This window comes from Emiliania huxleyi (genome assembly GCF_000372725.1).
Source record: "Emiliania huxleyi CCMP1516 unplaced genomic scaffold EMIHUscaffold_986, whole genome shotgun sequence".
Classification (NCBI taxonomy): Eukaryota; Haptophyta; order Isochrysidales; family Noelaerhabdaceae; genus Emiliania; species Emiliania huxleyi.
Window position 1 is genome coordinate 5,631 of NW_005194719.1, and position 10,839 is coordinate 16,469.

General features: G+C 65.9%; 6 protein-coding genes across 6 annotated transcripts; 2 read left to right on the top strand and 4 right to left on the bottom strand.

The window, feature by feature from the left end:
- Positions 1-28: 28 nt before the first annotated feature.
- EMIHUDRAFT_250804 (hypothetical protein) lies at positions 29-819 on the bottom strand (the record flags this gene model as incomplete). Its single annotated transcript, XM_005756186.1, has 2 exons — positions 29-74; positions 162-819. Coding segments are annotated over 2 exons (704 nt in total), but the record flags the coding sequence as incomplete, so codon positions are not given.
- Positions 820-2,170: 1,351 nt separating this feature from the next.
- EMIHUDRAFT_372678 (hypothetical protein) lies at positions 2,171-3,023 on the bottom strand. The gene has a single exon (XM_005756187.1). The coding sequence runs from the start codon at positions 2,932-2,934 to the stop codon at positions 2,218-2,220; it is 717 nt and encodes a 238-aa protein (XP_005756244.1). The 5' UTR covers positions 2,935-3,023; the 3' UTR covers positions 2,171-2,217.
- A 1,612-nt stretch (positions 3,024-4,635) lies between these two features.
- On the bottom strand, positions 4,636-5,258 carry EMIHUDRAFT_372682 (hypothetical protein; the record flags this gene model as incomplete). Its single annotated transcript, XM_005756188.1, has 1 exon — positions 4,636-5,258. A coding segment is annotated over one exon (623 nt), but the record flags the coding sequence as incomplete, so codon positions are not given.
- A 188-nt stretch (positions 5,259-5,446) lies between these two features.
- On the top strand, positions 5,447-6,302 carry EMIHUDRAFT_250807 (hypothetical protein; the record flags this gene model as incomplete). Its single annotated transcript, XM_005756189.1, has 2 exons — positions 5,447-6,027; positions 6,278-6,302. The coding sequence occupies 2 exons, from the start codon at positions 5,447-5,449 to the stop codon at positions 6,300-6,302; spliced, it is 606 nt and encodes a 201-aa protein (XP_005756246.1).
- Positions 6,303-6,347: 45 nt separating this feature from the next.
- Positions 6,348-7,085, top strand: EMIHUDRAFT_250808 (hypothetical protein; the record flags this gene model as incomplete). The annotated part of the gene is made up of 2 exons (XM_005756190.1): positions 6,348-6,991; positions 7,073-7,085. The coding sequence occupies 2 exons, from the start codon at positions 6,348-6,350 to the stop codon at positions 7,083-7,085; spliced, it is 657 nt and encodes a 218-aa protein (XP_005756247.1).
- A 2,085-nt stretch (positions 7,086-9,170) lies between these two features.
- EMIHUDRAFT_121748 (hypothetical protein) lies at positions 9,171-10,671 on the bottom strand (the record flags this gene model as incomplete). The annotated part of the gene is made up of 2 exons (XM_005756191.1): positions 9,171-9,513; positions 9,926-10,671. The coding sequence occupies 2 exons, from the start codon at positions 10,669-10,671 to the stop codon at positions 9,171-9,173; spliced, it is 1,089 nt and encodes a 362-aa protein (XP_005756248.1).
- Between the last annotated feature and the right edge of the window lie 168 nt (positions 10,672-10,839).

The window sequence follows — 10,839 nt, forward strand, 5'->3', positions numbered from 1 at the left end:
GAGGTAGAGCCCCTCCAGCCGGCGGAACGTGCCCAGCTTGCCGCGAGCCGCCATCGCCTCTGCGCCCGCGTCCCCTATCTGGTTCCACGCGAGGGCGAGGAACTGCAGCCTCGGCAGCGCCCCCTCCGCCACCGGGCCGGCGAGGCGCGCGGCGCCCGCACAGCCGATCCGGTTGGCGCTGAGGGTGAGGCGCGAGACGCAGCGGAGGACCGCGGCCGGGTCAGCAGAGAGGGCGTCGGCGAGCGCGGCGCAAAACGCGTCGCCGAGAGAATTGTTGCCAAGGTCGAGGAAGGCGAGCTTGGGCAGCGCGCCGCCGCGCAGGGCGGAGCAGATCGGCCGCCAGTCGCGCCCGTCGGCCGCCCGTTCGATTCGCAGCTCCTCGAGGCCGTCGAGGGAGCGGCGGCCGATCAGGTGAGCCAGCGTCGCGCAGTTGCTCGCATCCGCAACGACGGCGTCCCCAAAGACGAGGCCCGTGGCCAGCCGCAGCTGCTGCGTGCTCGTGAGGTCGTCGCAGCTTTGGCCGCCGCGAAGAGAGGGTGCGCCGCTGTGCGCCTCCTTGAGGAGCACGCCAGCGCGCGCGCGCCACCGCCTCGCCTCGGCGAGGACCGGCGCCACCGCGCGCCTCACCGAGCGGCACGTGGAGGCGAACGCGAGCGCCGCCTCCGGAGAGAGCGGGTCGCCGGCGAGCACGCGGCAGACCGCAGCGACCATGTCGTCCTGCAGCCCCGCGATGCTTGTTTCGACGGCCGAGATGCTGCAGTTCGCCGCGAGACGATTTGCAAGGAGGCTCGCAGCCGTCCCGGAGCTCGTTGTGGGCATCGCGTCTGCCGCTGGCGAGGTACTCCCACGCCTCTCGGCCGAGTCAACCCGAGCCAGCAGAGCCGCCCATAGTGAAAAGAAAAATATATATATATATATCACGCCTCCGCCGCCTTCCATCTCGCCCACGCCTCCGCCGCCCTCCACCTCTCCCATGCCGCCCCCCCCGCCCTCCACCTCGCCCACCCCTTTGCCACCACCCTCTCCTTCGCCGCCCCTCGCCCCCACCGTCCTCCACCTCCACCCCTCGCCCTCCCCCCCGCCCTACCGAACCACCCGCCGCCCGCCCATGCCGACTTCCGCCCTCCCGCCGCCCTCCCCCCTTTCTGCCCCTCCGCCTTCGCCATCCCCCATCTGTGCATTCCACTCCGTTCGCTCCCTCCCGCTTGGCGCCCATCCCACCCTCCGCCCGCCCTCCCCCCTTCCTGCCCCTCCGCCTTCGCTATCCCCCATCTGTGCGTTCCACTCCGTCCGCTCCCTCCCGCTTGGCGCCCATCCCGCCCTCCGCCCTCGCTCTCCGCCCCTGCCCTGGCTGGCCTGGGTGGCATCTCCCCATTATCACGCGCCAAGTGGGAGGGAGGTGGACGGGGCCCTGAGCCGACCTAGCCCTAAACGGAATGGGGCGCCCAACACGTGCCCGGATTACTGTGCCTTCCCCGGGTGCAGCCTTTCGGCTCGTGAAGGGTCGGTGCGTGTCGTGATCCCCTGGAACACCCGTACTCTCCCGCGCCATCTCCGTCGCCCTCTTCGGCTGCGGCCTTACCACCAAGATCGGGAGGCGGCCAGGGCTCATAGACATTAGACTCGGTCGAGAGACCCCAGATTGGCATCCATGCCTCTCTGGACAGGGTGGCCCGCCACAACGACCCCTGGAATTGCGACTCGCCGCTTTCCTCCCGCTGTGATTCTGTGTGAGCTCTGTGTCTTGATTTGCCAACAATATACCTATGGTCCGACACATCTAAAGTGGAAGGGTGGGGTAGGGGAGAAGTACTCTTGAGGGAAACATTGGACCGTCAGGCCCCGGGGACTGGCCAGCCCGACTGACACAACCTTCAGGAACACCATTTTGCGGTCCTGAGCGGCCGTCTTGGAGCAGAAGCTTCCCTGCCTCCTTAGCCATGTTGCGGTGCCCTCGCGCCATCTGGTCCTCGCACTGCTCGCAAGTATAGAGCCCATGGTAGGCCAGAGGGGTCAGATGAAAATATGCCCGGAACAACCACAAAGCGCACTGCAATGACTGTACTAATGCCGGGGATCACACTGCTATACTCCTTATCCTCCAGACATGTCTCTGACTAAAGATACACGAGCACGAAGTCGCGAAATTTCGCGCTCTGGCAGCGGCCGCGCAGTGTGAGCACCCCCTGCCGTGACCCCACCGTGGCGCACCGCCCACTACGAGGTGTCAGCCCGTGCGCGCTTTGCCGCGCGTGCCGCCGCGCCGCGCCGCGCCAGCTCCGGCTTGGCGAAGCGCCAGCCGAGGTGCTTCTCCTTGCGCCACGAGTCCTCCACCAAGACGGTCCAGGTGAACGACTCATCCTCGTCGTAGCGGCTGTCCTTCGGCCACTTGATGCGCACCGCGCCCCACGCAAGGACCGTCTTGCACTGCGGCGTGCGCTTCGTAGTCGTGCCGTCGGCAATCTCGACCACCTCGCCCTCCGCCCAGATGTAGTGGGTCTTGTAGCCGCGCTTCTTCGCCTGGTCCGGCACGCGATACGGCCAGCGCACCTCGAGGTGGACGTTGAGCAAGCTGGCAAAATCTGGAGGGCGCTCGGGCTGCGCGTCGGCGACGTGGTCGATCTCGCCCGCCTCCTCCAGCCGGTCGCGCTCGTCCTCGGCCGCCTCGCGCAGCTCATCGGGCGTGAGCTCCTCGCGCGCCGCCATCAGCACCTCGGCCTGCGCAGTGGGCGTGCCGAGCTGCTTGAAGGTCTTACGCCTGACGACGGGCGGCGGCGCCACGTCGGGGAGCTCGTCCCTCTCGCGCAGGTCGCGCTCGTGCTCGATCAGCTCCTTGAGGTGGCCCGTGAGCTCCTCGACGGTGCCGACGTACTCGTCCGTGCTGGAAGACCAGCGCGCCGCGAACTCGACCCACTGCAACCCGCGCGTGCGCATCTCGATCTGCTCTCGCAGCCAATCCAGCTTGGCCTGATTAGCCGTGCAGCCCGATCGGCAGGCCGGGGCGCGGCACGCGCAGATGCTCCGCAGGCCCGCGTTCAGCTGCGTGACGGATCGCACGCCCCGCTCCTGCCAGCGCTCAAAGAAGGACATGCCGTACGCCCACTCCGTGACCAGCGCCTTCAGCTCCTCCTGCGACGCCGTCTTGGCCTTCGCCTTAACATACGCGGCGTACTGGGCGTTATCCGCGCGGTCGACGGCGCGCGACGGGCGCTGCGCCAGGCGAGCCCACTCCACCAGAGCGTGTTGCTCTTGCCACGGTAGCTCGTGAAAGTAGCCCAGCGACGCGTCGGGCGACGGCGCGTCGAGCGCCTTGCGGTGGCGCACCGCGTCGCCCGTCGCAAACGACTTCATCCGCGCCGCGTGTGCGAGCGCAGACGCCGCCTCGCGCGAGCAGCCCTCGTTCCGCTTGAGCGAGCGGTCAAAGGTGCCGAAGACCGACTCCGAGAAGCGGTCGTTGGTGTTCTCGCAGCCGATGGTGTCGGCGTGCGCGCGGCCGACCTTGGCGGCACAGAGCGCGCCGTCTTGCGACGTTAAATAGGAGGGGAGAACTGTGCGCTCGTCGTGCATCTTCCGCAAGCCTGCCCGCGCCTGCACCTGCAAGTACTCGATCGTGGTAGCACGCGTCCGCATACGCGTCTCGTCCGTCGGCTCGAGGATGGCGCGGCGCGCGAGCTGGTAGACCAGGTGCCGCGTGCTGCCGTCGGGCGACATCACCGTCTCCTCCTCATACGTGTACTTGAGGTAGGCGGCGAACGCGGGCTGCGTGTCCGCGATCGGCTTCCAGAAGGTGTCCCACGTGCGGGGGTTGAGCAGCACCGAGCCGTCGGACGCGGCGCGAGTGTAGAGCTCCTCGACGCGCTCGAGCACCTGGTCGCCCATAGAGTACGGCGACCAGTTGATCAGCTTGGAGCCGTTTCCGGCGAGCCAGCGCCACGGCCGCGCGATCAGGAGGTCGATGGCAGCGTTAGCGCGCATCATCGCCACGTACTCCATGGCACAGTGCGTCACGTAGATGAAGTCCTCAAGCGTGTTCGAGTGCGACTTGGAGAAGACGCGCGGGTGCAGCCAGGCGATCACGAACAACACGTTGACGTACATGGGCACGGAAGCGTCATAGTCGAGGTCCTGTCGCCCGCCCTCGGCGCGCTCGAACAGCATCATGAAAGCCTTCGGGTGGGCGTCGCGCATGGCCTCGGCGAACTCCTTCCCCTTCCCCTTGTGGTAGCGGCCGCCGTGGTGCACGGCTTCGGAGGCCCCTTAGCCCTAGCCGGAGCTAAGGGAGCCGGCTTTTTCGGCGCTAACCCTAGGAGAAACCGCTCCGGAATAGGGTTACCGGCACCATCGGGCGGCGCCATGCGGATGGAGGGAGTCGGGTCTGCCATCGGCGGGCCGTCAGGGCGCTGAGAAGTCAAGGACGACTTTTTAGCTCCACTTTCGGCGTGCCGGAGTATACAAGTGCCGTGCGAGAGAGTTTTGTTGTAAAATTGTTGTGAAGCTTATTTTTTTGTTTCTGCATTCTTTTCGCGCGATAAGAGGGCTCCCGCGGCGATCAACACCGCAACTCCTTTTCTACCGAAGACGAGACGCGGCACGTACACAGTACGCGGCAGCGCCGACACGTCAACCCGCGTGTACGTCAGCGACGGGTCGCGCACGCCGCACGAGGCGCATGCGTGCAGCGGCAGCGCGTGCGCCATGCGCTCGTCGCTCCACTCGCCCAGCAGCCGCCGCTTCGTCTCGTCGGAGACGTGCACGCAGCGCTGCAGCAGCGCCGCCGTCTCGTCCTCGGGCCGCTCCAGGTCCATGACGACGTTCGTCGAGGCGTGGAAGCGCGTCTCCAGGTCGATGGCCGCCTGCTCGGCCGCGGCGAGCTTGCCCTGGTCGACGCACATGCCGCACACCGCGTGCGCCGGGCAGCCGCACTGGCCGCGTTGTGGGCGCACGGTCTTGGCGACCGCCGGCGCTGCGCGCCGGTCGTGCTGCTCACGCTGCCGGCGGCGCTGGTCGCGCGCCTGCCGATCGCGCGTGTTCGCGGCGGCTGCATCTCCTGCTCGTTTCGCTCGCACCCGAGTGGCGGTCGCCAGGCGCTTCAGGTCGGCGGTGCTGCGCGCGCGGCCGTCGGCTCTGCACAGCCACATGTCCTCCTCCTCGGCAGGCTCGCACGGCTTGCCGTCGAACTGCGGCGGGAACCCGCGACGACGCTTCGCCCAGGCCGGGCACGATGGTGCCGCGACGAGCGGCGTCGAGGCGACGGCCATCGATGGGTCCAGAAGACTTGGAGACACTTCTAAACCAAAAAATAAAAAAAAGCGAGCACAAGTGCGTTACATGGGCATGGCCGGCGTTTCTGCACCGAACGATCTTACTTTCGGTGTATCGAAAGTGTTGATCAAGAAAATTCTTTTTTCGTTGATGGTTTTCGGTCACTTGTGTTTCACGTGTGGGTATGAGACTCGCCCTGTTCTGGCTCGCAGTCTCTTCGCGAGCGCGCTACGACCCTGGCAAGCCCCAAGAGCATGATGGTCGCGTGCCAAGCCGCCGCCCGTCGGACCGAGAGGTGGCCGACTCTGGCGTTCGGCGTGAGGAGGCGGAGCGAATGCCTTGGTTCCCGTCGCACTCGACAGTCTGCGACGGTCGACCTTGCGCGCCAGGAGAGGGCAACCTGCAGCACGTGCGGGAGGACACGCCACGCGGCTGGCGCTACAAGCAGTGGACGCAGCCATATATCCACCGCGAGGCGTGGGTGCAAGCGCGGTCGCGCGATGTGCCGCACTCGCCCGACGAAGTGGCGGTGTACGGAGACGCGGTCGCCCTCGCGAAGAGGACGGCACTCGACGGGCGTGTCGTCGTCACCAGCGGTGACTGGGACTACCGCGAGCTTGTGCTCAACTTTGTGCTGCACGCACACAAGCTGGCGTACCACAACACTCTGGTCCTCTCGATGGAGGCCGAGCTGCACTCTGACCTCACCGCGCGCGCCATCCCCTCGGCCGACCTGTCTCGCTCTCTGGCCGCGTGGAACGAGACGTGCTTGCAGAGGCACATCCAGGCGACACACACACACACACACACACACACACACACACACACACACACACACACACACACACACACACACACACACACACACACACACACACACACACACACGCACGCACGCACGCACACCTCACAACACCCTCACGGGCCTTGCACTTTGAACGCCGTGCGGCTCCAGTGTCTTAGACGTGGACGGCTGCCTGGCCCTTGCCCTACCACCCTTTGTGCGCGTGGAGAGGCCTGCCTTCCCTGACCTCACCTAAAAAATCCAGGCGGCGCGGACAGAGCGGCACGTCGCCGTGGCGGCGATGCTGGCGGCCGGGATCGACGTGCTCCTGTGCGACGCGACGGTCGTGCTGCTCCGGCCAGTGGTCGCCGAGCTGGCGGCGATCCCCGCTGACCTACTCGTGCAGCGCGACGCGTGGCCAGAGGACCCGGTGCGCAAGGTCGGCGTCGCGGCCAACGCCGGCTTCTACTACGCGCACGGCACGGCCGCCGTCAGCGAGTTCGTGCTGTCGGCGGTGCGGCGCGGGCTGATCGAGTTTTACCTGCGCTGGAACAACATCGGCGACCAGTACGGCCTCTCCTTTGTGATGGCGGACGCAAAGATGGACGCAAAGGCGGACGGAGGGGCGGGAGGGGCGGGAGGAGGCCGGAAGGGCGGGCGTGGCCGCTCGAGCCCGACCGCCAACGAGACCACTCTGGCCACCTTCCACCCAAGCGGGTCGCACTGCAAGCAGCGGGGCAACTGCCTGCGCCTCGGCTGGCTGCCCTACGACCGGTTCCCTCGCACCGGCAGCTGGGACGGGCTCCAGCCGTCGGCCGCCATCTACCACCTCACGCACGGCTGCATGCAGGAGGCGGCGCCGTGCAGCGTGCCCGGCTCGCGCCCGTTTCGGGGCCACCGGCAGCGGCAGGACCGGTACGAGAAGGTGGACTTCGACGACATGAGGTCGACGCTGCGCGCCCTCGGCATGTGGCTCGTCGACGCGACGCCCTCGTACCGCTACCGCCGCCCGCCCCTACCCCTCAGGCCTGAGCTTTGACCTTGTGGCGTGCGTGTACCGTTGTTGTGTGTGTTGAGGGGTGAAGGAGTGTTTCTTTAAGCGCGCGGAGACGGAGAAGGAGGAGGAGGCGCGGCGCTCCTCGCACGCGTACTCTCTGGTTGGCGCAGCGCGAGGCGGACGCGGAGCCGTGGCGAGAGCAGAGAGCGGATGCACGGCGGGGGGGCGACGCGGCGACGGGTCGTCGGGTGGAATGGAGGTGCGCAGGCAGATCCCAGATGTTTGGGCTGCCCTCGTGACGTTTTGAGATGGCGCGCGGCGGAACGCTATGACTGGATGCGTGTGCGGGCCTGGGAGTCGGGCGGTCCATCGCCACGTCGTCTCGTCTCATCGCAGCCGTGAATTAGTCAGTCGAATCCATTTTTTTCTCTGGCGTGGTGCGCAACACACGTTCCCTGTGTAGAGAGTGGTGCTCACGCGAAAGGGAGTCGACGCGATGTGCAAAGCATACAAGGAGGGGAGAAAGAAGAGGAGAGACGCCAGTGATGACGAAGCAGAGACTAGCGCAGACGAGAGCTGGGCAGACCCGAGGACGGGGGAGTCGGAGCAGACCGCCAAGTAGCGCCACAGACACGGCATCGGCCGCCGAGGGAACGTTGGGAAGAGGCACGAGGAGGGCGGCGACCTAACCGACTGTGGAGGACCCGTCGCCAGCCGACGTAGGGCAGACGACGTAGGTGGCAGACGACGGGGGAGAAACGAGAATTGGGGCAGACGCGCAGGGCGAGACGAGGGTGGAGGGAAGGAGAGCAGGACTTATTGCGGAGACCAGCAAGAGGATGTACGAAGAGATTAGGAGCAGCAGGGACCCGAGGGACCATGTGGAAGACGGCTAGTGCTAGTCCCCCATCGTGAGGACGACCCCGGCTAGTCGCCGACCACACCCACAAGCCACAAAGAACCCGGCTTTACGTTCTGTGTACAGTGCACAGTTCCTCTAGATGCATCCTACATATTCCTAACTAAACCGCGTAGAGCGAAGCAGTCTCGAACAAAGAAACAGCAGTATACCACGTCCTAGTACCCTGCACGCGCGCGCAAGGCGTGCGGACAGCAGAGAAGTTTCCCCCGTCGGACCTCTGCTTGGCGCGGACGGACTGACCACCGACGAGACGGAGTCTTCCGTCGCCGCTGTCGTCGGCGTCGGCGTCGGCGCTGCCGTCCTCATCGGCGCCGCCCTCGCCGCACGACGAGCGAGATTCCTAATCAGATCGAGGCTGTCGGACGGCGACAACGTGAGCACTACCGCAGGGAGCCTCACACCTCCGGCCGTCTCGAGGCAACCGAGTGACCCCGCGTCCTCGGCCTCGCCCCTCGCGCTCGAACGAGTCGAACGCGCGCGTGCGGCGCGGGCGACGACAGCATCGGGCGCCTCGCGAGCTCCATGGCCCGCGCGCCCCTGATTTGCCACCGGCGGCCTGCAAGCCAGCGCCGAGCAGCGGACGACGGCTGACCGACTGCTGACCGAGGCAGCGCCCACGGCAGCGCCCACGGCAGCGCCCACGGCAGCGCCCACGGCAGCGCCCATGGCAGCACCCACGGCAGCGCCCACGGCAACGCACACGGCTTGGCTGGCCATGTCAGCCGCGCAGGAGCCCTCCCGCGGGTCCAACCCGAAGCGCTCGACCGCTCGACAGCGCAAGTCGGAGCGAGCCGCATAGCCCTCCAGTGCTCACCGCAGGATCAGGCCTGACCGGCCCACGCTCACGGCCTGGCCTGCCTGTGGACCAGCAAACTCGTTGGCTGTACGCGAGGAAAGAGCTGCGTGGCTGGGTCGTGAGCATACACCTCACTCACGTGCGCCCTTTCCCTCAGTGGATGGCCGTCCCTGCCCTCGGGAGTAACTCGACTGTACACCCCTCCCTACTCTCTAGCTAAGGGCTCTATTCACAGCGGGGGGACAGTGGTTGTCCTGGCGGAGTCCTGACGGAGTCCTGACAGAGTCCTGACAGAGTCCTGACCGGAGCCGCCACGCTGACGGCCTATTTTGGAGGTTTTCAACTTTGAGGTATTGTAACTATCAATGTGAGGGCGATATAAATACATCCGTTCTTTGGGAGAGTGCAATCAACTCCGTATCCCGAGCCCCCCCTTGGACTTGGAGTGCCGGAAGACGGTGCGCGACTTCCACATGCCAATGTACGCATTCGAGAGCGGGATGAAGCGCCGAATGTCAGAGTGCTTGGTGATGGCGACGCGCTTGTGGCCGCGCTCGCCGGTCGTCTCAATGGCGCCGCCCTCGGGAGCGTGCCGTAGCCAGGTCACATCGCGCACAAGCCGCGGCGCGTCACGCGCCACGCGCCCAAGCAGCTCGGGCCCCCCCGCGGGTCCAACCCGAAGCGCTCGACCGCTCGACAGCGCAAGTCGGAGCGAGCCGCATAGCCCTCCAGTGCTCACCGCAGGATCAGGCCTGACCGGCCCACGCTCACGGCCTGGCCTGCCTGTGGACCAGCAAACTCGTTGGCTGTACGCGAGGAAAGAGCTGCGTGGCTGGGTCGTGAGCATACCTCTCACTCACGTGCGCCCTTTCCCTCAGTGGATGGCCGTCCCTGCCCTCGGGAGTAACTCGACTGTACACCCCTCCCTACTCTCTAGCTAAGGGCTCTATTCACAGCGGGGGGACAGTGGTTGTCCTGGCGGAGTCCTGACGGAGTCCTGACAGAGTCCTGACAGAGTCCTGACCGGAGCCGCCACGCTGACGGCCTATATTTTGGAGGTTTTCAACTTTGAGGTATTGTAACTATCAATGTGAGGGCGATATAAATACATCCGTTCTTTGGGAGAGTGCAATCAACTCCGTATCCCGAGCCCCCCCCTTGGACTTGGAGTGCCGGAAGACGGTGCGCGACTTCCACATGCCAATGTACGCATTCGAGAGCGGGATGAAGCGCCGAATGTCAGAGTGCTTGGTGATGGCGACGCGCTTGTGGCCGCGCTCGCCGGTCGTCTCAATGGCGCCGCCCTCGGGAGCGTGCCGTAGCCAGGTCACATCGCGCACAAGCCGCGGCGCGTCACGCGCCACGCGCCCAAGCAGCTCGGGCCCCGTGATAGACCACGGTGTCGAGCCGTAGTCCCGCGCGAGGCAGACGGTGACGCTTCTTTCCAGCGCGGCGGCGAAGAATGGGTGGCGCGGCTCTCGTACCGCCAGGAAGGCGTTGAAGACGCCGTAGTCCATCCCAAAGCCAGGCCGCTCGCGCACGAGGCCGAGGCTCGCGCCGGAGGGCAGCAGCACGTCTAGCGGTCGGAGCAGCTCGGTCGTGAAGTCCATCCAGATTCCTCCGCGGTCGTGCAGTATGGCGAGGCGGAAGAGGTCGGCGCGGTACGCCCACGGCCTGAGCGAGGCGTAGCACTTTCGGAGCCTTTGGTTGTGGTGGTTTTCAAAGTAGGCGTCGAGTTGGTCGTGTGTGAAGAGTGTGGTGGTCCACGAGGTTGGCAGTAGCTTGTTCGTCCGCGCGTGCGCCGGGTGGCTTGCGTTGGTCGGTGCCGACCTATAGACCACCGGGTTTGGCCACTGGTCGACCCTTATGGTGGCCTGTAAGATGTAGGTCTTCCTCGGCGGCACATTCATCTCTGGCCGCAAACCCCGGAAAGTAGGTCAAAAATGACCACCGCACTGTAAACACTTATCTTAGCTAAGGCTCGCGCCCTGACGTGTAAGTGCTCATGTGCACCGAGCCCATATACGCACCTGCATGTGTGGACGCGAGTATTAACTAAGATGAGCGCCCACGCATGA

Coding starts and splice junctions, on each gene's coding strand:
- EMIHUDRAFT_372678 (XM_005756187.1), bottom strand. CDS start 2,934: ATGCGCACGCGCGGGTTGCAGTGGGTCGAGTTCGCGGCGCGCTGGTCT.